General features: G+C 39.5%; 1 protein-coding gene across 9 annotated transcripts in view; it reads right to left on the bottom strand.

Annotated features, from left to right (window-relative positions):
• The window catches only part of RBM33 (RNA binding motif protein 33), a 124335-nt gene that overhangs the window by 84475 nt on the left and 12600 nt on the right, over window positions 1–27260 (bottom strand). For 7 of the 9 annotated variants that reach the window (XR_003254098.1, XM_026069241.1, XM_026069245.1 and 4 more), the window contains 7 exons: window positions 24857–24905; window positions 23239–23315; window positions 20839–21139; window positions 19609–19719; window positions 13023–13194; window positions 6186–6394; window positions 3874–4180 (listed from right to left, as the gene is read on the bottom strand). Coding sequence is in view for 8 of the 9 variants with exons in the window: in XM_026069241.1 (XP_025925026.1) it covers window positions 3874–4180; window positions 6186–6394; window positions 13023–13194; window positions 19609–19719; window positions 20839–21139; window positions 23239–23315; window positions 24857–24905 (1226 nt within the window). In the remaining variant the exon portion in view is untranslated. The other 2 variants (XM_026069246.1, XM_026069249.1) reach the window with 2 other exon arrangements.

Here is a 27260-nt window from a genome sequence, read left to right as displayed (position 1 = left end):
AATAAGCCAATAATAGGATTGTTCAAGAGTACTTCAAACTCACTTTCAGGCTAAAACAAATGGTTACCAGCAGTCTTAAACATGCTATTTTATTCAAATGAGAATTTCATGACAATATACAGGAGGTTTGAGATTATTTTAGGAGATACTGATATACTATATCCAGTCAAAAGTGAACTCAAACCAAAGGATGTTAAGAAAGTAAATTTCCAGGATTTGGAGTTAGAATAAATGTCCTTGACGCAGACAATTAGAAGTATGCAGGTTCAATTTTGCCATAAAATTAAAGGGTTGGGGGGGGGGGTAGGCACTAGACAGCCTACATGAAAACATGACAGCACTTCATTGAAATTAACAGAACCTAAGTGGGCATACCATGCGCTTCCAGACATGGCATTTTAGCTTCCAGGCATCACATTTCAAACAACAGAATCCCACTGAACTTTGCACTTATCTGACTGTGTTCACCTTATATGCCTGGAAATAGACTCATCCAAGGAGCAGGACATCATCAAAAACATGAGGTCCGTCCCACCTCTTTCGTACTTCCTCTTACCCCGAAATAAATGATGCTGCAAGTTGAACACAGTTGTCAACTGCCAGGTTCTGCCTCAAGCAGAGGCATTAAACCGAGCAGGAGTTTTCTCTCTGATGTAGTAATGCAGATTTTTTTTGTTCTGTTTTGGGGGTTTGTGGGGGGGTTGTTTGTTTTTTTTGTTTCTTCTTCCTCCTCCTCAAGGAGTTTAGAACAGTTCTCCTTACACTGACATTTCTGCTTCCCACTTACCTGCAGTGACTGCTGGTGAATATGCAGAGGTTTGCTTAATGATGCATTTTACTATGCAAATGTCATTGAAGATTTTAAAATTGTGCTTATCTTTGCTGAAGAAGACTGCTGAAGTCTTACTCTTGTTTTCCTTAGGTGTGCAAATGCAGGTACTTTCAAGTAATGTATCTCTACTGCTAGAGACCAAGAGACTGAGAAGGCCCCTACTCAYAGCCACTGCAAAAGATTGACCTTCCCTTACATGTCCCCTTACAAAAGAAGCTAGATGCAAGTTTTATAGTGATTTAAAAGATTTCATTTAAGGCTACGTTGCACATCCACTAGCAAAACTATTCAGCAGTCTTACTGATGATTCCTCTGGTAAAATGGAGGGCACAAGGGTATTTCATATGAATCGGCTGTCATCAACACACTCGATGCTCACTGAAACATAGAATTTCTTCCATTAAAAAAACAGGTAACTCATTTTCTGGATCTGCTGAGAGGATGACTATACTTTTATCAGTCAAGAAATGAATGAGGTGGATTGAAAACATGTTGAATGGCTGAGCTCAGAGGGCTGTGATCAGTGGCACAAAGTCCAGTTGGAGGCCTGTAGCTAGCAGAATATCCCAGGGGTCAATAGTGGGTCCAGTATTGCTCCACTTCTTCATCAGTGACCTGGATGAAGGGACAGAGTGCACCCTCAGCAAGTTTGCTGATGACGCAAAACTGGGAGCAKTGGCTGAGACACCAGAGGATTGTGCTGCCATTCAGAAGGATCTTGACTGGCTGGAGAGATAGGCAGAGAAGAACCTCATGAAGTTCAGAGAAGACAACTGCAGGGTGCTGCATCTAGGGAGGAATAACGTCATGCACCAGGACAGGCTGGGGGCTGACCTGTTGGAAAGCAGCTCTGCTGAGAAGGACCTGGGGGTCCTGGTGGACTGCAGGCTGACCATGAGGCAGCAATGTGCCCTTGTGGCCAAGAAGGCCAATGGTATCCTGGGGTGCATCAGGAAGAGTGTTGCCAGAAGGTTGAGGAAGGTGATCCTTCCCCTCTACTCAGCCCTGGTGAGGCCACATCTGGAGTACTGTGTCCAGCTCTGGGCTCCCCAGTACAAGAGGGATGTGGAGCTACTGGAGTGAGTCCAGTGAAGGGCCATGAAGGTAATTAAGGGACTAGAGCATTTCTCACRTAAGAGAAAAGGCTGAGAGAGCTGGCACTGTTTAGCACGGAGGAGAGAAGACTGAGGGGAGATCTTATCAATGTGTATAAATATCTGAAGGGAGGGTGTAACTAGAAGGAGGGCAGACTCTCTTCAGTGGTGCCCAGTGCCAGAACAAGAGGCAACGGGCACAAACTGAAACACAGGAAGTTCTGTCTGAATCTATGGAAAAACTTTTTTTACTGTGAGGGTGACTAAGCACTGGCACAGGTTGCCCAGAAAGGTTGTGGAGTCTCCATTCTTGGAGATGTATTCAAAAGCCATTTGGACATGGTCTACGGCAGCCTGCTCTAGGTGAGCAGGGGKGTTGGACTAGATGATCTGCAGAGGTCCCTTCCAACCTCACCCATTCTGTGCTTCTGTGAATGGCCACACAAAGTCAGCAGGTAGAAGTTTTGAAAGACAGATTACAAATCTTTACTGAAGATATCCTACCATGCAGAGGTAAATAACTGTTAAAAGGAGGATCAGCAAATCAAGACAGTAAAAAGATTATGCTGGAGACAGAGAGGCCCTTGACATGCTCAATGCGGCAGAGATGCTGTGGCAAGACCAAGGCAAGCATGCAGCCACTTGATGATGTGATAAAGAAACAATGATACAAAAGAGAGAAGACACACTGGTATACTTCTGAAATCAGGTAAAAGCATAAGTCCCAGCAGTCATTACTGGCATTAGGAGGAAACTTGTTCACCTAGATGCGGATTTGTTGACTACATCAACGGGAGGAGAGGCATCTAAAAAAGTCTAAAATCAATTTTTGTTTTTCAACAAGTACCCAGAACTGTTGCTTTGAAAATGTTAGAAAAATGCACAGAAGGCATATATCCAAGGCTAAAGGAGCTTCTGGACTGCTTCCAGATAATCTGTCCTGATGCATAATTTGGTGGGAAGCACTGATTTTATTAGACAGGAAAAAGAGAAATAATCTCTAGGAAACAGCTACTGCGAAGCCATCTGTGAGAAGCCTAACAGATTTGTCTGAACTAGCAATAGACTACTCTGCCAAATTCCCACCTTTCATTAGGCAAATAAATGAAGCAAAGATACCACTGGCTTAGAGTTCTGCTGATTTGAGGGGAAAAAAAAATACTAACACCCACATGTAAATATATATCTATATATGTATATCTCTACACACACACACACATATATATACACACACACTTTTTTTTTTTTTTTTGGTCTAATCCCAACCAGAATCACAAGTCAGAGTTATATAGGCATCTTTTTTTTATCCTCTTAGGAATTATACACTTCCCAAATAAGTAGTAATGTTAACAGCTCTGCTGACAGCTGTCCTAAAAAGTGTAGCCCAAAGGGTGCTTGCGTTAAATAASTTACGGAAAAAGTGTGTACTTCTCCGGTTCTGAATCAAATAATCATAACTGTGGTGCTGAAAGGAGAATTGAAGGCATGTATCTTGTCAAATAAGGATAGCAGCTTGTACCTCGCACACAGCAATAGCAGTTCAAAGAGTGCCTCAGTGTATTCACACTTATATAGGTGGGTGGTCATTCTGTGAATGCTTGGCTGAACCTAGAATGATGTGGGAAATTATAAACTGCAGTACTTACCTAATTCTGAAAACTGACATCTGCTACTTTTAAAATACATTCTCTTTTCAACTTCCTCTTCTATTGCTTTTTGCAGGTTTTACATTAGAGTAATAAAGATGATAAAGTGGAAAACACTTTGCTATTTCAGCTGGCTACAGTCCAACTACATTATGTCTTACTTGGGGCAAAATATTTGTTTTAAGGAAAAGAATATCAGCTTGAATCACAAGCCCATTAAGTGATAAACAAAAACTGCTGCATCCTTGGCACAGAAAGAGATGAGTCACACTCCAATGACTGGGAAGGCGTTCAAGCTCACCTTGTACAGGCGTCACTACTGTCCCCTTGAAATGTGGGTTTATGTGTATGTTCTTCGGTTGCTGAGGTGTCACTGGCGGTGGAGTCATCATTATTCTAGGGGTTTCTATCTGAGGGGGCATATGTAGCCCTGGAGGAGGGGAAGAATGATGCTGATGCTGTAAAGGAAGCAGAGATTGTAACTGTTGCTGCTGCTGCTGCTGCTGCTGTTGTTGCTGTTGTTGCTGCTGTTGCTGCTGCTGCTGCTGCTGCTGGAACAGACTCCTAACAGGTTGTTGATGTGGTGGAATTAACCTCTGTGAATGAGTCTAAAGTCAGACAAAAGAATAAAGTCAATATGCTTACAGTTCAAATACGCTGACAAATAAAGCGGCACAAAACCAAGCCACCTTTGAAAAACAATTAGGACCGAGTTTTAATAGAAAAACCTCTTTCCCCTATCATCAAATCCACTGGAATTGTTAAGAACGATCAGCACAAGAAGCAAAAGAATGTCTGAAGACATTAATGTGAGGAAGARGAAGGCAAAGAGCAAGGAAGAGACAGAACCTGCTACCAGCCAGCAGCAGCACCTAGGACGCCCAGACTGAACGTCACCAGAGGCAGCCGTTCAGCCCTACAGCTTTTACACTGCACCGTCTTAGTCCCTCTGTATGTGTCATACATATAGACACGTAGGTATGTCATCATGTCATCAGCTGCCATAAGGCATCTGTGCTGAACACGAGGCAGATCAGCCCTCAATACCAGCACAAGTCCACTAGCTTTCCCTCATGTATAGGAGAACCTCTCTGAGATGACGGCCTTAACTGTAGCACAAAAAGTCAAAACACAAATTAATCTAGATTCTTGAGATGAGATCAGTGCAGCCCACCTAGCCATACTGCTTGAGGAAAAAAAGCACTAAGCTACTTTAAAGATATTTTTCAAGCTCTTTTCAAAACACAAAAGGAAGTCTCTTCTCGATTAACTTTCCCAAACATAACTAGGCAAAACCCGGTAGAAATCAAGAGAGGCCTCAAGCTTCTCTTCAGAGACACTCCTCTGCTTCTGAAATCACTGATACTAAAAATCAGTTTTGAACCCTAGTCCTGCTACTCTCAAACAGTAGTGCAAGCAGAGTCCCAAGCAAGCAACCTTTTAGTAACTAAGATGCGACATATCTGTTTTTTCAGCAGCCACGTACATTAAAAGCTAATTAGCTACAAAGTATGAACAAGAAGATACTGTGATGAGCACGGAAATGGTTACAACAACATTTTAAACCAAAATAAGTAGCAAAGATTGCAGCGATACAAGGAAAAAACTGTGATTCCACCTCCACTGTTTTAAAAGCAGGAAATACTCTACTGCACAGCTCTCAAGCGGGGAGCAGTCCACCGACTCCTGCTAGCGACTGGCACCTAGAGTTACTGCTGTTGAAAAAATTCCCTTTGTTTAATACCGATGACCTTGTCCTGCAAAGACGTACACAACCTTTGTGCTACAGTCCCAGCTTCCAGTACACTTTAAGACAGATTAAAAAAAAGAAAAAAAAGTGGGCTACCTCTTGATCACACACCTACCGGGGTGGTTTTTTTTTTTTTTTTCCTCTTTGGAGAAAAAAGTAACTTATAGTTTGCGATGCAAACCAGGGAATTGGCAGGGGAGAAAGAGCAAAGATGCATTTCATCTGAAGTCCTAGGAAGCTTAAGCATAGCATGGCTAGAGCAGAAACTGATTTATCCAGTGGTGGTTACTTTCCTCTGTTTTTATTTGCCTCCAGTGTAGTATGCTAGGAATACAAATAGATTTTGAAGTATCGGCAAAAATTTTAGTTTGACACCCCCCCCCCCCAAAAAAATCATTTTACAGAATCTCATTTCTTTCAGCTAAATTACTATTAGTAACAGGGGACAAACATGCCTACATGTCACATGTAGAGGACTTCAACAGAGGAATTAACCTGTTGCTCCATGCTGATGCAAAGCGGTAATATGCCTGATTATATAAGCCTGATTATGTGTGCATGAATCAAAATGCACTTTTAATTTGCAGACTTTGAGATTCCTCAAGTTGAGGCCGGTAACAAGACTAATCACATAGCTTTTTCAATCATCATGTTACGCAGAGCCCACCTTGCCCTGGAAGAACAAGTTTATGCAAGAATTTCTTCCAATGTTCACGACTGAGAATTTTTTTCCCCCCGAGACTGATTTCAATTTTTAAAGGGGGGGGGGAGCAAATTTCATAAAGATTCACAGCTCAGAACACATTTTCCCCTGATTTCCTGAAAGTCCCCTCAAACAAAGAATACTAAGGATGAAAAGGTACCATTGTGGCCGGCTGGTTGGGCAGCAGCGCAGGCCTGTGATCCTTCATTCGTCCCCTCTCGTTGTTGTCTCGCCTTTGTTCGCCCATCCCGTGGCACATCACTGAGCCTCCTCTTCGCCCTCCTCTCCTTGAGCCATACCGCCCCTGCTTAAGCTGCCTTTCTCTTTCTTCAAATTCAAGTAATGCTGCTTTGGCTTCTGCAGAGAGTTCTGTTAAAAAGAGAGAGAGAGAGAGAGAAGGGGGAAATATTTTAGCTTCACGTTCAAAAGACACAAAAAAGACCACGAAAGGCATCGCTAGAACTACAGAAGCATTGCTGCAACTAACACAAAAATTTGCAGGCGCTTTGATCTCCTTTAGGTGGCATGTTAACATTTCATTAGACACCTACAAAAGGGAAAAACATACTGATATTTGTGTCTGTTGCACAGGCAAAACGTGGCAACTGAATGAAACAAACATGAACAAAAAAGGTTATTTCTGCTATTGAAAGTTGCCTTCTGTTTGTTGCGGGTGAGACTGCGGCTCCTTTCACATTTGCATCATCTTAAACAACGTCTCGCTTATCCACAGAAAGGTTGCGCAGCACAAGGAAAGCTCCAGCAAACTCTCCAAGGAAGGTTCTGCTGAGTCTTCCATATAAACACATTTTACAYGCTAGACTTTGGCCTGCTCCAAAGGAGGACTTTCTGGTCACCGAGATGCTTTTGCAGTGTGTAACTCCTTATCTGTTGCACAGGGTTCAAGATCTGGCTGTACTTTACAAATGACTACGGAAAGCACACACAGATTCTGCGCTCAGCTCAAGTCAGGTACATAGCCAGTGATAACCCCCACCCAATTCACAAACTGATGGTACTCAGCAAAAACTGCCAAATTTGGTTAAAACCTGCGACAATGCTGATAACATATTAAGAGACAACTATACACACACTTTGAATGCATATAAATGGTATTTGGCACAAGAATTCCATGTGCTCATTAAAAGAAAAGTGTTCTTAGTATTAAAGGATACTGGATGCACAGACCGCTTTTGAGAAAAAAATGGTTTTACTGCTAATACTACAAGTAACAGCTATATGCGAAGAGCAGAATAAAAAACCACTTTGTATCTCACCACATTCTTCAGGCAGCTGGAGACATTAATACAATGTCTCCGCCTAGCTACATATCCTCCATCAAGAATACCCATCTAAAGCAATCAGAAAACCATAAAAATTTACTGGGAGTGTAAGAGCCAAAGCTACTTAAACCACCATTTTAAACATCTTTGTAAGTAATCTCAATTAGTTTTTGAAGTTGAGTTGCCTGCAGTACCCGCAAGGGTGAGAAGAGCACATTCCCATGCCAGCAGCTGTTCTTACTTGGCTGTAGATACTACCTGCATGAAGAGCTGCAAAGACAACAGATTTGCATGTGCCAATTATCAGATGTTATCAACGCCTATGGAAGTCAGAGGCTTTTTGATTAAAAAGAAGTTTAGAACCTGCCGACTACCCAAGACTGCCTAAAACCCCAGGATCTGCCATATATTTCTCCACACTATTTCTGTACAGTAGTGATAAAAAACCAGGTTTCCCTACCTCCTTTTCTCTCCCCTTTCCAACACTGGAATGAAGTGGTATCAAACTTTAATTTACAACCACATCAGATATTCTTACGAAACGCTACCTTTGCCCGAGCACCTGCCTGGGGAGATCAGCAGAGCCCAAGACAATCTCAGGCTACACAAGGAAAATCGCACGGCGCAGTTAAAAAGGGGCAAGGAGTCGCACTTCGCGAAATTTAGTGTGCTACTAAATGTGCACACCATGGATTCCTGAGGAAAATTAAGATAAAAGCTCTCGTATGCAAAGTAATCAAAAGCATTAGATGTCACTAAAACAATCACCTTTTTCCATCCTTAGCTCTCAGGGGAAAAAAAAAAAAAAAGCTGGTTTAACGGGAAACCAGAGCTCTGGTTTCAAGCCTGTCCTCACCTCAAGGAAGTTGTTTCTTCACGGGCTTGCAAGCGTGAAGAGGCTACCATGGGCTTTGAGTTGGTCTTTGGGAAAGAGAAAGACCACTAGCTTCCACTTGCTTAGGGAGCAGGCTTAGCGGCTCTCTCCTTACCTCAGACACGGTATCATTGTGTCTCAAACTAGAGGGCACATTTAACCAGAGGGTTTCCAAATCCTTTCCAAATCCAATTCTGGGCATGATGTTAGTTGGAAAGTTTTCTTTTCTTCCAGAATAGGACAGACAGGGCATTTTTTCTGCCATCTTCCACACTATAATCCTGAACGCAGCACAAGGTAGGTTGGAAAGCAAAGTTCACTCATGGCAACAAGTACCCACCACAGATACTCATTCCAGAGGGTAAGATGCTACCTCCTAATAAACAGATTAGAAGTCATGTGCAAGGAAAGCAAATCTTAGTGAACCTGGGAATAGAGCTAGGCTTCCTACAAGGCACGATGGTGTCTAAGTCTCTGTCTTCAGCGCAGTGTCTACAGCAACTGTAGAAGAAAGAAGGGGTTGCACCAAACAAAACAGCTACACTGATTAAGCATGGGGAATGGATGACAACGTCCAGGTTGAAGCCCATTCTAATGATCTTTGATATATTAGGCACATTTCACTCCCTTTAAATGAAAGGTAATAAATTGTTTTCCTACTCCCCACAAAAGTTCTCAAACCTTTAAAGACTGTCTCTTTATAGGCACAGCACACATATTCAGATTTTCAGCCAAAACATTAAAGTTGTATGCAACTTTGAATTTTGAAAAAATTTCCAAAACAAAAGAAATTCCTCATGTATTCATTATAGCAAGCATCATTACAGACACAATGCATCGATGACCACAGAAGTGCATTAAAAACACTGGATTTTTTTTTTTTTTTAAAGAAAAAAGGAATACAATATTACATTAACACATCAAGCCTACTTCCCCATGACATGCCACTGAAGGCAATGAGGTCCTACCTGTGAAGAATTATGCTTAAACAGAGAACTGCAGGTTCAGACCCTTAAAGACAGAGTGCAAAAATGAAGAGTAAACCAAACTCATTCCCCATGAATATCCAAAACACTTAGCATTGCTACCTCAATATACATAAAAAGTACGAGTAGCACCACTTCTCCCTAGTTATGAGCTTGGGTGCCCCATGCCAGAAACGGGCTGAGCCAGGCCGGATGCGGCCATGCCCTCCCAGATGGGGTGTGCTGGGGTACGGTGCTGGGCCACCGCAGACCTACCCCAGCCTTGAACACAGGTCTGCATGGCTGCCTCTGCCTCGGGAGGCTCCCGCACGGCATGGGCACCTCAATTCCCAGATCTGAGAATCCCAGAAACCTATTATGCTGGAAAATGCACACAGATTTGCAACTTAAACCACATTCCAGAATTGCCATATTAAAAAATATAGAGAGAGAATTATATATATGCACACATATGTATGCAACCTAATTGTTTGCTGTCACATTCAATATTTTTTCTTTTTTTTTTTATTATCTTTTTCCACCATCCAGACTTGTAAACCGATTATACTATGCACTTCTGCATGCAGTGCAACAGGGCAACAGCAAAACATTCATTTTAATTTCCTAGTTTTGCCTGAAGTCTCAGCTGCTAGTTATCACAGCGAACATAAATCATCTAAGCAGAATATAACAAAAAGTACTACTGCATATAATAATCATTCTCACCACTTTGCAAGGGGSTTTCCGTAAATGTATTTTTCTTTAATTATCCAAACTAAAATATTCCCTCTGCAACTGTGTCAAGCACAGCCATTTTTCTTCTTTACGCTCCTTAACAGGTATATAGATCCACAATTCCAACTCAGTGAAGAGTTCAATGAAGTATAATGAAAAAAGTTACGTATTTCACAAAGATGATAAGCTTCCTATCTCCAGAAATCAACTGTACAGTCTTCCTACAATACCTCTCCCTTAAATTTCAAAGCCACTGATTACATCATCTTGGATAAGAGAGTGTTTAGAAAAGGTCTCGGCTACCGTCACGAGAATTCTCCACATTTTTAGCAGCATCCACTTATCCTAATCCGCACTGCACTGCTCGCTCTCTCGCTCTCTCGCTCTCTCTCTCTCTCACACACACACACACACACACACACAGAGTTAATGCAGTGAATCAGCAATTATTTTTCTAGTGTCTCTAAGTGTCAAGATTAATTTCACTATCCCTGGTAATAAAATGGTTTCAAATGACATCTTTAATCAGCAAGAAAGACTGCACTTCTCCAATAGAGACAAGCTGTCACAAAAGGTCACCAAAATGTGACAGGATAGAAATTACGTTTGTAACTTCAACTGAAATGTTAATTCCTCTTTAAGTGTTTTCGCAACTATGTTCAGATTTTAGAGTAAGGAGATGTAGCTCTGCAATGAACTTTCATTTATAAACTAGTTCTATTCAGTTTAAAAATTTGCTCTATAATCTCAAAATCAAGCAGACACTTACAGGTGGGTTCTTCTTGTTTTTGATGTTTAACTTTCCACCAGCTGAACAGTTATTTGGTCTCTTTATCAACAAATTAACACACAAAAGCAGTATGAACAGAAACCATTTCACAGCAGCAAGTCTGTATGTTTGCCAAAGATTAGTTAAAAAAAACAAAAAACAAAAAACTGTTAGTCTATAAATTCATCCACATTTGCCTCTTGTCTTACTTATATCTCAGAGCTACATCACAAGTCACCCATAAAAATAAGTCTAATTCTAATCATTACTGTCTTAACAGTCAAGCTCCACTACAGGTTTTCATAAAACTATAGTGCAAATCTAGATACATGAAAATGCATGCAAATGCCATTTACCTTGCAATTATGCACAAGGATTTATTTATTCCAGTGCACGCTGATTTTTAAAGGATACTGTTCTGTAAAGCCACTGGTATCTTTTTGTATAAATAAGTTATGGCCTGGATATCATGTGTACAAACACGGTCTTATGGTTGAAAACACATTCAGAATGTGTTTTCACATTCTCAGTTCAAACTATCCCTAGCCTGTAGAGATTACTTTGTGTCTGAGGCCTCCAGAGGGTTCCTCCAGTCTCATTCAAATCAGGATCAATCCCTAATAATTGAAAACAATGTTATAAAAGGCCTTTAATACACACTTTGCCTGAAATTGCAAGTAAGAAAAGCTAATTGCTAAACATGAACAACAGATGTGAAAGATCTGGACCCAAAATCATGCACTCAGGTTGTCTCACTCGCAGCATGACAGGAACATAAATACTATCACAAAAGACCAGCCCAACCTCTGCAGCCGACTCCTTCTGCTCACCAACAAGTCCTCATAGCCACAACACCTTTTAATTCTAGAATTAAGGCTTCTCAGTTTTTCATGTATAGTAAAACTCCAAACTCCTTACAGTTAAATCAAAGAATTATTAGGATATGCAACTCAGAGAAGATTCTTCAGAAGTAACACCTTTAGCATGGCAAGGCAAGGCTTTTAAGGTAAGAGGAAAATCTCATCAGGACAAGTTCTAGCAACCAAGCCAGCTCCTCTGGAAATGTAATTCCAAAATGCTCTGTTGTCCAAAAGACACTGTATTTTCTAGAAGGAAGGCAGAAGCATCCAGCTACCGAGTTCAGGCTATGTAGACACTTAGATTTCCACCTTAGAGCATCTCCTGCTCAAAGAGGGACATCCATCTTACAGCAATCCTGCATGAAGAATCCATATTCCTACAGCCTGGCAAAACCTGCAAATATCATCAAAAGATACTTCCTTCTTCCAGTAGTATCTGGCAATTAGCCAATAGTATCTGAAAATTTGCCGTCATTACCAATTCACCTATCTCTTGCATATCTTGAGTCTCTTCAACAAATCTGACCTTTTTCTCCATAGTTTGAATTGATATTTTGGTTCAGTAGCAAAACTAAGAGAATGGTATGCCTTTCTGAAAGCAAACTTTAACATCCTCACCAATATTTTAATTTCTTCACTAATACCACATTTTTCATTTGTCTTTTTTTTTTTTTTTTTTTAAATGCTCTGCATTGCTCTTAGCCAGCACAACAGTCCTAGTCACAGGTTGGTATTGCTTGCAGCACCACAAGCATCACCACCACTGTAAACCCAACATGAGCAATATATAACATGAGCAATATAGCTATCTGCAGTGGGGTTGGCGCACTCAGAAGAATTAAAAAGAATCCAGTATTAGATACTTGAGTATCCCGGACTCAGGTGGGGGCTTGAAATTAACTCTCAAAAGCATCAGGCAAGATGATTTTTATTTACAAACTAAAACAAGGCAGATGTAAGAAAGTTGCAAATCTACTGCTTCTGCTGAAACTAAGTGTCTTTAATGCATTAGCTCCACGGAGTGGCCTCCCTAGAAATCAAGCACACGTACGCTCTGCAGCTAGGACATGAAGAAAATGTATCCTTTTAGACACTGCCCAAGAGAATAAGTTTGGGATAAGATACCTAGATTGTTCCGTGTTCGAAAAGCTGAGCCCAAAAGAGAGGGTTTTCCATACTTTTCTAACACCCCACTAAGTACATTTGTAAAAGAGCAGAAAAGTTTGAATGAACAAACACTGCCCTGGTTTTCAAAACACTTAATAAATACTTAAAACTCAAAATACTCAATACACTCAAAATACTTCAATGTTATCCAAAGGAGATGGACACTACAGATACCAGGACAGATTACAGATGACATCGGGTAAAATCGGCATAGGCCAGTTTAAGTCAAAAGAAGACTATTCTATCTTTAGAAAAATGTTTAACGGCAAAAAGTTTGGGCAAGCATGCCTTTCGGTTCCTTTTATTACAGCTCTTCAAAACAGTCCATTGCCACAGAACCTCACCCAAAGTTTCTGGAATGTTTCTCCTTTCTCTCGTCACGTCCGATAGTCTAATTATTGTTCCTTCTTTCCGCTCAGTTTTGAAACGCAGTCGTCCAGACTCTTCGTCGTCGTCCTCCTCTTCATCAGATTCTTCTTTTGTTTCTTCCTGAAGCTCCAGAGATTCAATAGCTGCCTGAAACACAAAATACAGCGAACATGCATACCCCAAAGTCTACTTTCTCGTCAACAATAAGACTTAAAAGACAAAGCTTTCTTTTAAGGTCCCCTTGGACAAGTTTTGCTAGCATTACATGTTATTCTCCTACRTACCTTTGAAAGCAAAGATCAATGAATATTAAGGGTTTAGGGATGTTTTAAATGCATAGATATTAAGTATAGAATAAATTTCGAACATCTATTGGGACAACATAATTTGCTGCAATATTTAAGGGGATAAGGAATCTTTTGTTAAAACCACCATCTAATTAGCAASTACTTTTGGACACAGATCAACACTTTAGAGTCGACTAAGATATTCAGATATCRAATATTAGCAGATTCAAGTAAACCAAATACTTAAAAATAATGACTTGATAACAATTGTCAGTAGCATGTTGTGAAAAAATACAGATAACCTCACATTTCTCGATTATATTATCCTAGGTATGCATAAGTGTACTTCTCTACTCTTTCTGCTCCTTAAATACTTCCCTGTTTTAATTCAGCAGTTGATAAAGAGAATGTGGAACATGACTGCATAAAATTTGAATCTACTAAATGTGTATATTGGAATGCTACTCCCTTGTCCTCATTTACATTCCAGTTCTCTCTATAACAGAGAACATTTATTTAGATGAAACAATGTCCCAAATGAAAATGGATTCCTCTCCTTCAAATTAAACAAAAAAAATTAATTTCATTTTTCTGTGTTGGCATGATAAAATTAATGTTCAGAATGTTACATGAGTTATATTTGATTGCTGGAGTTGAAAATTAGAAAATTTCTAATGTAGTATGATTTTCCATAAAAATATTTGGTTACTGTAGATTTAGATTTTTTTTTTTTGCTTCACTTTAAGATGTACTAGAAGGCTACTTGCTGATTTCTTAGAGACTACACATGCATTTTAATTCTTTGCAAAGCCATTAAATACATCGCCACTTTTATGCTGCTTGAGGACAGAAAAGAAAAAACAAGTGAAATATAACATGCAAGAAATGGTTTCATCTTCTAATTAACCAGATTGGTGCAGTAATTTATAAGAAAAAGGCATTGCAAAGTGTGTCAATCAGATGGACAGATACTAAGTCAAACATGAAGACAATGGCAGGATGGTGCAAGGGACTGCAAATTTCTTCATCCAAGATCCCAACTTCTTCCAAAAACGAAAAGAAATACAGGAGCCAAGATTAGAGACAGGATCTGGCAAGATAGTTTAAGAGCAGCATAAGAAGCAATGCTCAAGCTAGTCTCTTAAAAATAGAGCGATGAGAACAGACAGCTTTGGTCTGTTGAAAAAGTGATCTGTATACTTAGTTACCGAGCTTTAATGGGCTACTGATCCCAGGTCATTTTCAATTTACTGTCTCCTCCTTATCTCAGGATGTATTTTATCCAATGCAAATGTACATTTAAGCATTGTACAACCTGACCTGGGAAAAATACTTTAAGCTATAGCTAACAATATAGCCAAAGTTTTTAAAATATAAGCCTTAAAGCTTTGTTAAAGATATTTATTTCTAGGCGCAGACTTTACCTTAGCAAACAATATAGCTTAAAAAAAAACACRCACACACGAAAAAAAATCACCACAGGACTGTGGGCAAAAAAATCTGTCAAGTCTGAAAGAAATGCAAACTTCAAAATCAAACCCAAATTGAGAACAACTGGTCTAATTAACACATCCACATAAAGTCAAAGCATCTCAGAGGAAAGGCAGTTGGAACTTGTGSAACAGAGGAGGGATGTTAGCAAGGGAAGAAGCGCTAACCTGGGTTAAAAAAAAATTAAAAAAAATAATACTGCTTCCAGAAGAAGGACTCCCAAAGGAGAAAGGAATAGCAATATCTCTATCAAATCCATGATTTTAAAAACCCATAATAAACCCCACAATTTTGCTGTTTCAGTGCAAATCCTTCAGGATCAGGATTTAGAAGTCAGAATTGGAGTGGTTGTTCTGCACGAGATGCTCTCTCGCTACATTGAGCCTCCTGCTTTTCTTTAGCGCACAAACCCTGGACCATTCGCTGTGTTCACACCTCTCCCAAGCTATGTTGGGATTCCCATTTTTATTTATCACAGACAGATTTCAGTCATGCAATTTCATCTTTGAGGGGAAAAGCTACTCATGGAAGGCTCTGTGTAGGAGTATATGGCAGATTGCAGAATCAGGACTAGAGTCATTAACGTGGTCTGAATCGTCCTGAAAAACGTTGCAGTGTTTTAATGAAACGCTACAGAAAATATCTGTGGAACAACTGAGGTCTTTCAGTAATTATCCATTCCAGAAAAAAAAAAAAAACAACACCAAAAACACATGCAAGTTATAAAATTAGACCAGACTACAACTACCCACCCATGCAACAATAACGAGCATTTCTACACAAAATCTACTCTATTCTTCTTAGCCACTTAAATTAACTCTGTAGTCTTTTGGGTCTAATTCACATTATTCATCAACAGAATGCTCATACCACCTATTAACAAACAGCCGTATGAGCGCTAAATATCAAAGATGGAGGGGGGGGAGGAAATCAAAGGTGCTAATGAAAAAGCAGACAGCAAGGCAAGACAATGCTCGAGAACGCTAACTGACCCACGTCTGAGTCTGATTATACGTATGATTGAGGGATTTATACTAGCTGCRATGGAGATGCAAACACTGACAGCCAACCATATGTTCTCTATGTATAGCTGCGGGAAAGGTTATCTGAGCTGGGAAGGAGCATACACTCTTCCCCCAAACTTGCTGAATACTTGTTGCAAGACTCCTTTAGATCATCTTTGCAAACTTCCAGCGTAATAGGATGAGCTGCTTCGCCGAGATTACAGCATATGAACGGGTTCCATCTTTCAGAAGACAAGGAAATTACACAGGAAAGGACACGAATGAAGACAGAATTAATAGATAATAGTACTTAGAGGATTCTGTTTAATACCTGCTAAGCATGAATAAGTGCATATACATAAACAGCCCTTCAACAGCCACTTGAGGTCACTTGACTTGTTGGGCAAGGCTTCTTACCAGCTCTCCTCAAAGGAAGGTCAACGTTTCCCATTATGACACCTTGCACAAAGCTACTAAAGAGCTTGGCTGATTTTTCATTATGAAGAAAAATACTGACCTTACTCCAACCACAAGGTCAGAGTTTCCTGCCATCCTCATTAAATAATTATGCTATAAATCCCAGTCACCAACCAGAACTCCCCACGCGGGGTTACAGTCTGCTGCAGAGCAAGAGTAAGCGCTCCTGCCTCAAAGACCTTCCGATGTGGTTGCAAGAAGGATAACAGACAGAAAAAGCCCAAGGAAATAATGAGAAAATACTAGCCAGAATGAAAAATGGTGATCTCCGCACAGGATCCTAAAAATTTTCAAGTGTTCTGGAAGGCTTTTTGGCAGAAAGTGCTAAGATGGACAAGGTAGGTAAGTTTTGCAAACGCTAAAACAGATCCCTTCCACATAAGACATTAGGAAGGAGAGACAAAGACGTTTTATTAACTATCTAGTGAATAAGCAGTGGAGGCTTCTACCTTAGGCTAACATCAAGGCAGCAGCCTTGGGGATCAAGAAATCACAGAGAGCTGATAAAAGGACGTTACACCTATTCCAAAGGCACCAGCACTTAATGGATGAAAAACAGGGGTAAAAACCAAACGTAAAGTTTCCAAGTATTTTTCTAAATATACTTAAAACCTAACTGTTCTGATTCATACTCTCTTCAGCATTTTCTTCAAGGCTTACAGGAAGAGTGTCTTCAGAATCAAACAAAAGAACTRAAATTCATGTTTTAGGTAAGCACAGCTGGAACAATCTCACAGCAAACATACCTGTTTTCTTTGAGAGAATACAAACTTAGGAGAAAAAAAAAACAATATGTGTATGTAGCACATCGAAGTATTTTCTTGATTAAGGTTCTCTTTGTTTCTTATCAGCTTAACCCAAGACAGGGTTCAAATTAATGCAATGAGAAACCTCCTATCATTCAAGAAAAGAAACTAGAGACTTCACAGAAGATTAGCTCTGATATTAAACCAACAAAGAAAACACGAATTCTAATTTTAGGAGGTCTCATTCTTAGGAGCACTTGGTAGAAATAATTAGTGAAATTATTCCTCTAAAACTATTTAGGACATTGCATACTCATGTAACTGGCAGTTCTACCACACCTATCTGCTGCTGAAACTTCTGCCTACTGGATTTTGCTTTGTACCTTATGAAGACAAAAGTATTTTCTGAAGCACTACTACAGCTTTTCTTCAAGCTCCAGAGTGTATTTGTTCAAAATCCAAGTAAAAGGTCTCCCACTTCCCTCATTTCACCAATTTCCCTCATCATGTTCCAATCTCCTGGCCTGACTACCTTTTCTCTGGGTTTAGAGAATTTCTTCATGCAATACTGTAAGAGGTTGTWTTGTTTTGTTTGTTTAACATAGAAACTGCTTAATTTCAACCAATGGATAACATGCCAAATTTCAACCAATGGATAATAACACTATTTATTTGTACCAAGTCTATTGCAGCTCCATTCTTGTGTTGTATTTGGAACACTGCAACACCAACAATACCATTCAGCACACGTGAACAAGGGTAATGAGATTTAACCAAGGAAGGCCTGCTACATGCCATTTGAATAAAAACCAACAATATTTGGAATTGGAGGCATGTGCCTAACTACACAATAAATAGAAGTGCATACTCTACAAAGAGTATCTCTCCTGGTAGTAGCCTCATTGAGCAAGACAAACTGAGAGCCTACAAACAAATTTAAATAGGATATATCTGAAACAAATGAAGCATACATTAGGAGTCAACGGATGCTATTGTTTCAGAATCAAAAAACCTGCCGCAATCTCCAAGCCATCAGTGTAAAGCTAGAATATAGAATAACCGAATAAAGATGTGGCCAAACATTCACATTACATGATGAGCAATTCCTCTAACAGTTTTCCTAAGAAAGTCAAATTAAAAAAAAAAATTGTATTCATGCTGTTTTTTGAAAGAAAGGAATTCAATTCTGAATTATAAGACAAATTTAGAAAATATGTTGGTTACAGAATTTGGACTTTGGACTAGTTTATATTCTAAAAATTAAGCTAGCTTTTTTTAAGTGCTAAATTGGAAACGATGCCCAGCTATGTACAGTTTAGATGCTATCCTTGCTTTCACCATCTCCTAGAGACTGTGGTTGTAGACAGCCCAGCTGCTTCAGACTGCTTTTAAAACACCAGAAGAAAAGTGCTTATAATTCAGTGAATGACTAAGAAGCATTTCTTCCATTTAAGTGGGTTTTTTTGTTTGGTTGTTTTTTTTGGAAAGATAGATTTAATGTTTAGGAAGTAGGAAATTTAAGATATATTTGGTATAGGATTGCATGCTTGCAAAAGCAAAGGACTGGACAGCGCCGGTGGCCCCTTTCAATGTGTCCCTCTTAATCTAGCCAAGAATATTGTTTTACTATAATGCTTGATACAACTAAAGAGTATCATAGCACACCCATTTGTTGGAATTTTATAGAARAACGCCGCTGTGCCTTTGAGGAATTAATTTCCTGATGAGTTAAGGCTCCAAAGAACAGAATCTGCCTACGCTTCTCAGCAGGTATTCTACTCAATCCTATTTAATTAAGAACTGGAATAAAAGTAATATTAAAGTAGATTCCTGGTGGGGAAAGGAAAAAAAATCCCTTTACCTTCTGCATCAAGAATTTGTTGCAAATTAAGAACAAGTATAAGAGCATTGTTCCATGCTACAATCCTTGTTAGTTTTTGGCATGAGCCTTCTTATTGTGAATGAAGGAACTCATCCTCTTTCCTAATCAAAGAATGAAAATAAACTTCACAGAAATTTCCATCCCAACATAATTTCTTTCAAAATGATCTGATCATCTTTCTGACATACCAAAGCTTTGGTGCTCACACGCCTTCGTAAAATGTGATTCTGGCCCACTTGAGAACTGTATCTACAGTATTAACACCAACAAATTATCTATCTGGAAAGTGTCACACTACAGCTATTAGAGATTTAACAAGACAACCCAGACATCATGCAGGATTACTATCATTCTTCTACCCAGAAGAGACTCTGAAGCTTCTAAGGTTAAAACTAATTTTAAAGTATGGACATTTTGAACTCTCCCTTCTGATTTTTAGCCCAAAGGTGTGTGTGTGGGGGGGAAATGACAAAAAAAAAAAAGACAGAGATCTGATATAATTGACAAATATAGATACTCATTCACCTCATACAAAGAGTAACACCACCAATAATTCAACATTGATAAAGTTGTCTAGAGTTGTATCAGTTCTTATCTAGCAATACAGATAATTCTGTAACTTCAAATTCTGAAACAACTGATTATTTTAAGTTTCCATTAAACTCACAACATACCTCTTCTGATTCATTTGTCATTGTCTGGGAATCTTCCAGTTCCTCATCAGCTGGATATTCTTCTTGTTCTTCCATTGCTTGCTCATTATATGACTGCATGTAATCTTCATCCTAAAATAAGAACACAAGAAGGTAAAAAGACATACATAAGCCTTAGAAAAAACAAACAGCTGCTAAGAGCGAGACTCTGCACGCATTCACATCATTGTTGTTGTTACCAGAAAGTATTGTATCTATCAGAACTGTCAATTATAAGTGACAGATCATATAAGATGTAATTAACAGGGCTTTTAACTAGTCACAGTAATTTCACTGTTATTGAAAATATAACCAAAACAGTTTTCATCCAGACTCCAGCAATGCCATCAAAAAGATCCCACCTACTTCTGTAGTTCTGCATCCTTCAATTACAAATTCACTGAACCAAAGACTGCAGTAATTGCTCACTGAAGGGAGCATGCACCTATAGGACATATACATTAACGTCAAGTTTTACCTTTTAAAAAAAATATAAATATTCCAACACATTCTGCAGTTAGTTATATATGAATAAATTAGATTCTGTACAACTGAATAAACATGTAGAGCAAAAACTTTTAAAATACCAGCAAACTTATTTAGCAAACAACTGACTGAACACATAGAGTTTCAACTGAGATTAAATCACTTAGCTAGCAATTAAGGCCAGTGCATGTTCTTTAATACATTGCTTAAATTATATCAAATTATGCATGTGACATTTTCTGAACTAACCTCCAATCTCTTTATTCAGGTTTAGACAGTTCTCAGTTACAAAAAGGATGAACGAGCAGGACATCAATCACTTTGGAATATTAGCACCTTAAAGATGTCTTTAGCAGGTCAATAATCTTTTCACCTTCGAAGGACTTTATCAGATCTTGTCTAAAGCCTGGATAAAAGCTTTTGCATTAAGTACTTCTAACAATTGGCAGTGCATCTCCACCACACAAAGCTGTTTTCTTCCTTAAGGATACAATCCTCAAGGTCATGATTCTCAACTGCCTTCCAGCATGACAAAGGAGCATTACCTACCGCCAAACAAGCTGTCAACACAAACTTTGTCACAGCCTAGATAAAGAAACTGGCAGACAGTGATAATAGGTCTAATTTCCCCTCCTCCCTAGGGAGGTAAACAGATTTCAAATCAGTCTAAAACCCTATGCACGTGAAGCAATGTTATCTTTGAAGATACAATAGAAGGAAGCTCACTGGAAATTCATCTAGAGGTTCATTGATTTCAAGGTCTAGCACTTCATCTTCTTCTCCAGGCTCTTCCCCATATTCTATTTGGTCTTCTGTCAGTTCAGGATCGTTGCCTTCATAATGACCCTCCTCTGCATACTCTGAAGCATACACTTCAGGTGCTTCTGATTTGCCATAAACTATTTCATCTTCTCCTTGGTCATATTCAGACTCGTGTTCGATGGATTGATCGTTGATGGTCTCAGAAAGTTCGTAGGATGCAAGCATGCCCGATGTGGCGTTGAGGCTAACTGTGACCCCTTGAGAACTATAGCATAGGAGAAAGAGATTCGAAGGTTGAAGCATAATGGTCACGGGTACCTACAAAGATTGAGCAAAACAGAGCCAACAAATACATATTCCCTAAGTTGGTGGACAAAATTATGCCTCGCGTGCTATTTGACTCCATGCCATGTACTCCTAATGCATACTGTACCACAGCTTATCACCAGCTGCAGGCTATTTGACCAGGGGGAATCAAATCAACCAGATGGTCTAACAGGTCAGACTGGCAAAAGTCCTGCTTGATAACCAAAGCAGACCGCAGTCAATTTTAATTCCAAGACTAACAAAAATACACAAAATTACTATAACTGCATCTGTTTTCCCAATCTCTCAAAATAAACTAGTAAGCTTTTTTTTTTAATGAAAACATTAATACTTATCCTTCTTGATTACCTTGAATTCAAGCTTACATTTTTAAGATTTAACATTCTACTTAAAATAACGTAAAATGTATATAGTCAAGAACTATTATTTAAATGTGTAGGACTTATTCTAAACTAGTAACATGACAAGCAAGCACAGACTTTGAAAAAAGCAAACAAGTTTGAAAACTGGAAAGACGATCATTTCCAGGAAAAGCAAAATTCAGGATTTGTTGTTTACAATAGCCAGTATCACCACCATATATAAAAGAGTGAATTGTCAACTGCAGACTAGTTATAAGACTGGGGGGGGGGGGAAGCTTTGATTAAAGCATTGATTAAAGGGCTCTGGGTACAAGGAAAACAAAGAATGTTTTCTTTAAATTACATTCCTGTTTTTCATTATTTTCCTAAGTTTGGGAGGGGCACAAGATCCAGGCAGCTCTCAACAATTTGTATCTATCCGATGGGAAGAGTTAGCAAGAAAACCAAGACATTATGCAGGATTATCATCTCATCTGCACAAGCACAAATGGACTCAATGGGAAGAGGGAGCGGGGGAGATGGAAGGGAAGAAGAGCAAGGCTCTCACACCCTGGCAATAAAGCTGCTAAAAATGCAAGGATTGTCTACAAAAACCTGCTTCCACTGAGTAACATTATCATGGCAAGGACTGTAACCCAGATTCCCCATTTTGAAGGAAACAGTCCTGCCCTCATTCCTGCCGGAAATCTCACCCCACCCTAATCTCTCCAAAACAGGGAGGTGCCTCCACTTCCATATCTGGGCCAAAGATGAAGAGGAGGCCTTAGAGCACCATGAATATACCCCTTTAGACAATACTCTTGGGTAGTGCATAACAAGTCAAGGAAATGCAGACAAAACACACAGGCAATTAATTAACAGCAGCAGCAGCACTGCATCACTCCTGCGTTACAACCACCTTCCCCCTTCAGTCCAGCCTGATACTTAAAAATGTCAAGACACTCCTTTCTGCTAATGAATCCTGTAACTCAGCATCCATATCACTCCAGAGCACCTGCAAGGCAGGATTCCCAAATTGCAATGGAAATACCCATTCAGTCCCACAGCCTCTGGAGGAGCTGTGTTGCTGTGCAGTGCACACAAATACTTAAGCCACAGCTCAAGCTTTATAAACTATGGAGCTCAGGGTCTCAGGGATAAGATGCATCTTTTAAGGCAAGATAGCAGCAAAAGGACTTTAGAGGCGAAGAAAGCCTACAATGATGTGAAGCACGAACAGAGCAAGAGCTCTGCAAGTATTTATAAATCATTCTAATAAGCACAGGAGATGCTGTAATTTCTTATTTATAAGCATTTTTATAGCTTCTGGTTATGTTCATTTTATTAGATTCAAATAAATGAAAAATCATTTTGCTGAAATGTTAACAATGCTACTGAACACATTATATAGACACATCATGTAGCTGGCTAGGTTAAAAGTGAAACAATTTTAAGTATATACCAACAACTTCAGTTTGGAAAACTGTTTTTGGTCCTGTTTTGCATAGAAAGTTTTAATAAACTGGTACCATTTCACAAAACCCAGTAGTCTAGAAAAACAACCACAGCAAAAAAAACCCAAAAACAAAAAACAACCCCCCTACATTTTAGTAGTTAGTAGTAGTAGTAGTAATAGTAGTAGCAGTAGTTTTGAATAATTTCTAAAAACTATTAATAAGATTTAGAAAAGAGATACCCAAAATCTGGTTCCTCTTCATTGTCACTTTGCAGAAGATCATCATTCAGTTCTTCATCAGACAAGTCTGACTGATTCTAGGTTTTAATAAAAAAAAAAGTCAATCATGAACATAAAAAGATACAAACTATTAACTAACTATTGAACTACTGAAAGCTCTGAACAGTGAATAATCTTTTTCCGATGAACAAATCCCAGGCTGAGACCACATTTTCAGTGAAATACCTAATTAGATGATAAAAGATATGCTACACATAACAACAAATCTGAAAAGAAATATTTGATAGTCTGATGGAAATCGACAAAATTCAGATTTGCCTAGTTTTCAACCATTTCACTGTCCCATACCCAGATACAAAAAAAGCTAATGACTTACTTATAAGAAATACTGGGATATGAGAAAGCATTAGTGCTATTTTATTTAACTGTCTTGTGACCTTGAAGTACTAGGTAAGTCAAGAAAAAAAAAAAAAAAAAAAACATGTTACTGCAGTTTCTAGAGTGCAGAGACACTTAGGAGACTGGAGAAAAGGGTATCATGAAATTAAAAACATTGACAAACTCCTCCTAATTTGTCAACCATAACTTCAGTTGTTTCACTTATCTTTACTTCCCCCCCCCTTTAATAATTACCCACTAGGAAGAGATAACTGCACAGTTCTGCTCAGCAACATTATTTCCATCCCCTAAAGTAATAGGGGCAGAAAGGTTACACAAGGGTAGATTTATCTAAAAGTACTGGGATGAGATTAAGTAGAAGCAAGTTTAGTCTTAATAGCTCAGGGAAAACTTCCTGAGAAATCTATTATTACTATTATTACTCACAGGAGTCCATAGCCACAAATACTGGCGAGCGCCCTGTAACGTGGAAATTTTACAAACTATTTCTAAAAGAACAGATTTAGCCGATAAAGTGGAGAAAGTGGTGACTGGCCAGTTTTGATTTCCCAGCCAGAAGCCCTATCTCCTCCTGCAGATACCAGGCAAATCCAAACCGATGTTTAGTTCTTTCACACCATTTGGCAATAGGTATCTCAGAGTGAGGGGTCTATAGCAGGCACGAGGGGGTTCTCCAACGCCAGCTGCTGCCACATCCCTTCCTGAGGGCAGGAAAGGAAATCCTCTCCTATTTTTTCTGGTATTTTGATGAGAAGCTTTGAATAGCCAGGAAACGGGCAGCTGAAACGAATTCCCTGGCATGTTGGCCAGCCTACAGGAAGCACGATTGGTTTAGGGGGTTTTTTAATACTTCAAGTCAATATGAAGTACAGAGAAAATGGTTCAGAAAACCATCTCCTCTTGGAACTAGGCGTTACGAGAAGAAAAGAAATTCTATCTTAGAAAAGATCATCTTTTAAATTTAATAATAATAAAAAAAAAAAAGCCACACTTGGAGGTGCTTCACAAAAGCCAGCCGAGGTGGGAGTGCAAAGCACGGCTCAACAGGGCTGACCGCAGACACCCGGCAGGCTCCCGAGCACCAGGGCCAGCGGGCTCGGCCAACCTCATTGTATGGACAGATGAGGTCAGGGCAAACAACTCCCACGGATGAGACAGACRTCATCCACACTTTGAATTTATAACAACTCACTTCAGCTTTGGCATCCATCTCTCTCACCTTTTTGCCAGTTAGCAAATCCTCTCCGAGCAAGTCGTCATCAAGTTCACTGGAAAAAATTAACAGATTTTAACAGCTGGACCTTAGAAAAATGGAAGCAAACACTGCGGAGCCTAAAGGTATTTCTCCTCAGAAAATTAACTTGAGGAGAACTGTCACTGACTCTTGCAAAGCTTTTCTTTTAGCAAAATAGTTAGCAAGTTCAAAAGCAGATTTACATTTTAAATGCAATTAGAGCCCATAAAGTACGACTGCTGTTGTGCAGCCATTTCATTGCTCTGCGCTCTCCTTCGCGTAGCCTCCCAACCATGACACAGCACCTGGACCTAGACACTGTCCAGGCCCTGAGAATGTGGTCAGCAGAGGGCTGCTCTAGAGCCTTCCTTCCAGGCCGTTCGGGCACCTTGTCCACAAAGCCCTTGCCCACCTCCCCAAGGACTGAGCAGGTCAGACAGCCACGTCCTCCAGGCAAGGCCGAGCCCACAGGCCGCCGCCTGGCCCACGCTGAATCGAGCGGCATTGCATGAAGGCAGCAGTCGGAGGCCAGCTGCCTTGGTGGCCGTGTAGGCCCAGAGCTCTTGGAAATCTCCACAGTTTGAGGAGGAGGAAAGAAAGTACAAGTCGAACCTGCATTTGTAGGACTAGGGGAATCAAGCGCACGTCTCAACATCTTTTCGAGAGTGGTTAAGAACTCAGGAAGCATAAAAATATCCTGCTCCTGACACTCTTTCCATCACATCGGATCTCTCCCATAAATGGGAAGCAACACGAAGAACCGCGTTCTGAGTTATCTAAGCTTTAGCACAACTGCTTAATGTCATTCYTCCTTCAGTGAAAGGATTGTCTAATGACAGGAATAAACAGATCCCCCTTCTTCAGGAAATACTTAGTACTGATGAATACTTACATTAGAACATGCATGTCCTAATATGAGATGACAGCGATTTGAAATATGAACTATAATTCAAGAACTTGGGCCTTAGATAACATACAAAAAGTTAAATACCCCAAAGTGACTTTGGGCTATATGAATAGAAAGGGAATCGAAGCCAAGTTTCACCATTGCACAGGAAAAAGCCTATCTGCCACTTTTCCAAAGCAGCTAAAAAACACCAAATTTCCATTGCAGTAACTGGATGTTGGAGTTCCTTAGGACTACAGAGGAAATACTTGCAAATAGGAAAGCCAATTTCAAGACAGAGATCAATGCTAAAAATTGTTCCTGCAAATGGATACATCTCTTTCAGAGCTAGTCAGTGTACAGATAATGCTTGGGTGGGGGGGGGGGGAATCTTGAGCACTTCTGGAAGGCAGCAGAAGATATTCCAAGTCAGCAGTAACTAGGCTGTTATCATCAGTACACAGTATTTGTTCATACTTACCAAACTCAAACAGTTCCAGGAATGACTGAACATTAACAAATAGTAATTGCTTTGTATTCACTGTAATATTAAACAAAGAATTGGGACACACAAGAAATGTCACACATCCCAAAGAGTCAAATTACTGGAATATATGCCCTTTATTTCAGAGGCAGAAAACTCTATGTAACAGAAAAGGTTTCAGAAGAACTTAAGAGCCAAACCAGAAGTAGGAAAGAGAGTCACTAATCTCTTCAGCACAGGACCGACTGCCAGAAATTAGATAAATACACCAAAAGATTTGAAAATATTTCCCAGCACTGTGGCCCACCACTGACTGCTTTTAATAAAACTGCTAGAGAAATCCCCAAAGCCTGCAAGAGTATTTGTGTTGTACCAGTGTTCAAAAAGCAAATTGAGCTGGTGAGATATTCTAACAATCTCAGACAAAAAAAAAAAAAAATTGAATTCATCATTTAAATAGAGTTAATACTATTCAATACATTATTAAAAATATGTCTTTGATATCCAGTTTCCTTTTTTAAGAGATTATACATCTGGGCAACAGAAGTAATTGCATACACATCATAGATTTTTAAAAAGCTTTGACTTATTACATGCCAGCCCAAAAATTAGCACTAGCACATAAATGAAGCTCATGATAAATGAAGAACTAAGCTAACAGGCATTTTGTTAGTAGAAGCAAAACTGTTTCATAGACTGTCCCTGTTACTATATTCAATCCTACTCAATATTTTCACTGATAATGTAAAAGAGAAAAGAAATCACTGCTGATAATCACAGAATTACAGAATGGTTGAGGTTGGAAGGGACCTCTGGAGATCATCTAGTCCAACTCCCCTGCTCAAGCAGGGTCACCTACAGCACATTGCACAGGATYGCRTCCAGGCGSGTTYTGAATMTCTCCAGAGAAGGAGACTCCACAACCTCTCTGGGCAACCTGTTCCAGTGCTCTGTCACCCTCACAGGGAAGAAATTTTTTCTCATGTTCAGATGGAATTGTCTGTGTTTCAGTTTGTGCC

Source organism: Apteryx rowi, unplaced genomic scaffold (assembly GCF_003343035.1).
Source record: "Apteryx rowi isolate R43461 unplaced genomic scaffold, aptRow1 scaffold_29, whole genome shotgun sequence".
Classification (NCBI taxonomy): Eukaryota; Metazoa; Chordata; class Aves; order Apterygiformes; family Apterygidae; genus Apteryx; species Apteryx rowi.
This window is presented reverse-complemented; position numbering and strand designations above follow the sequence as displayed.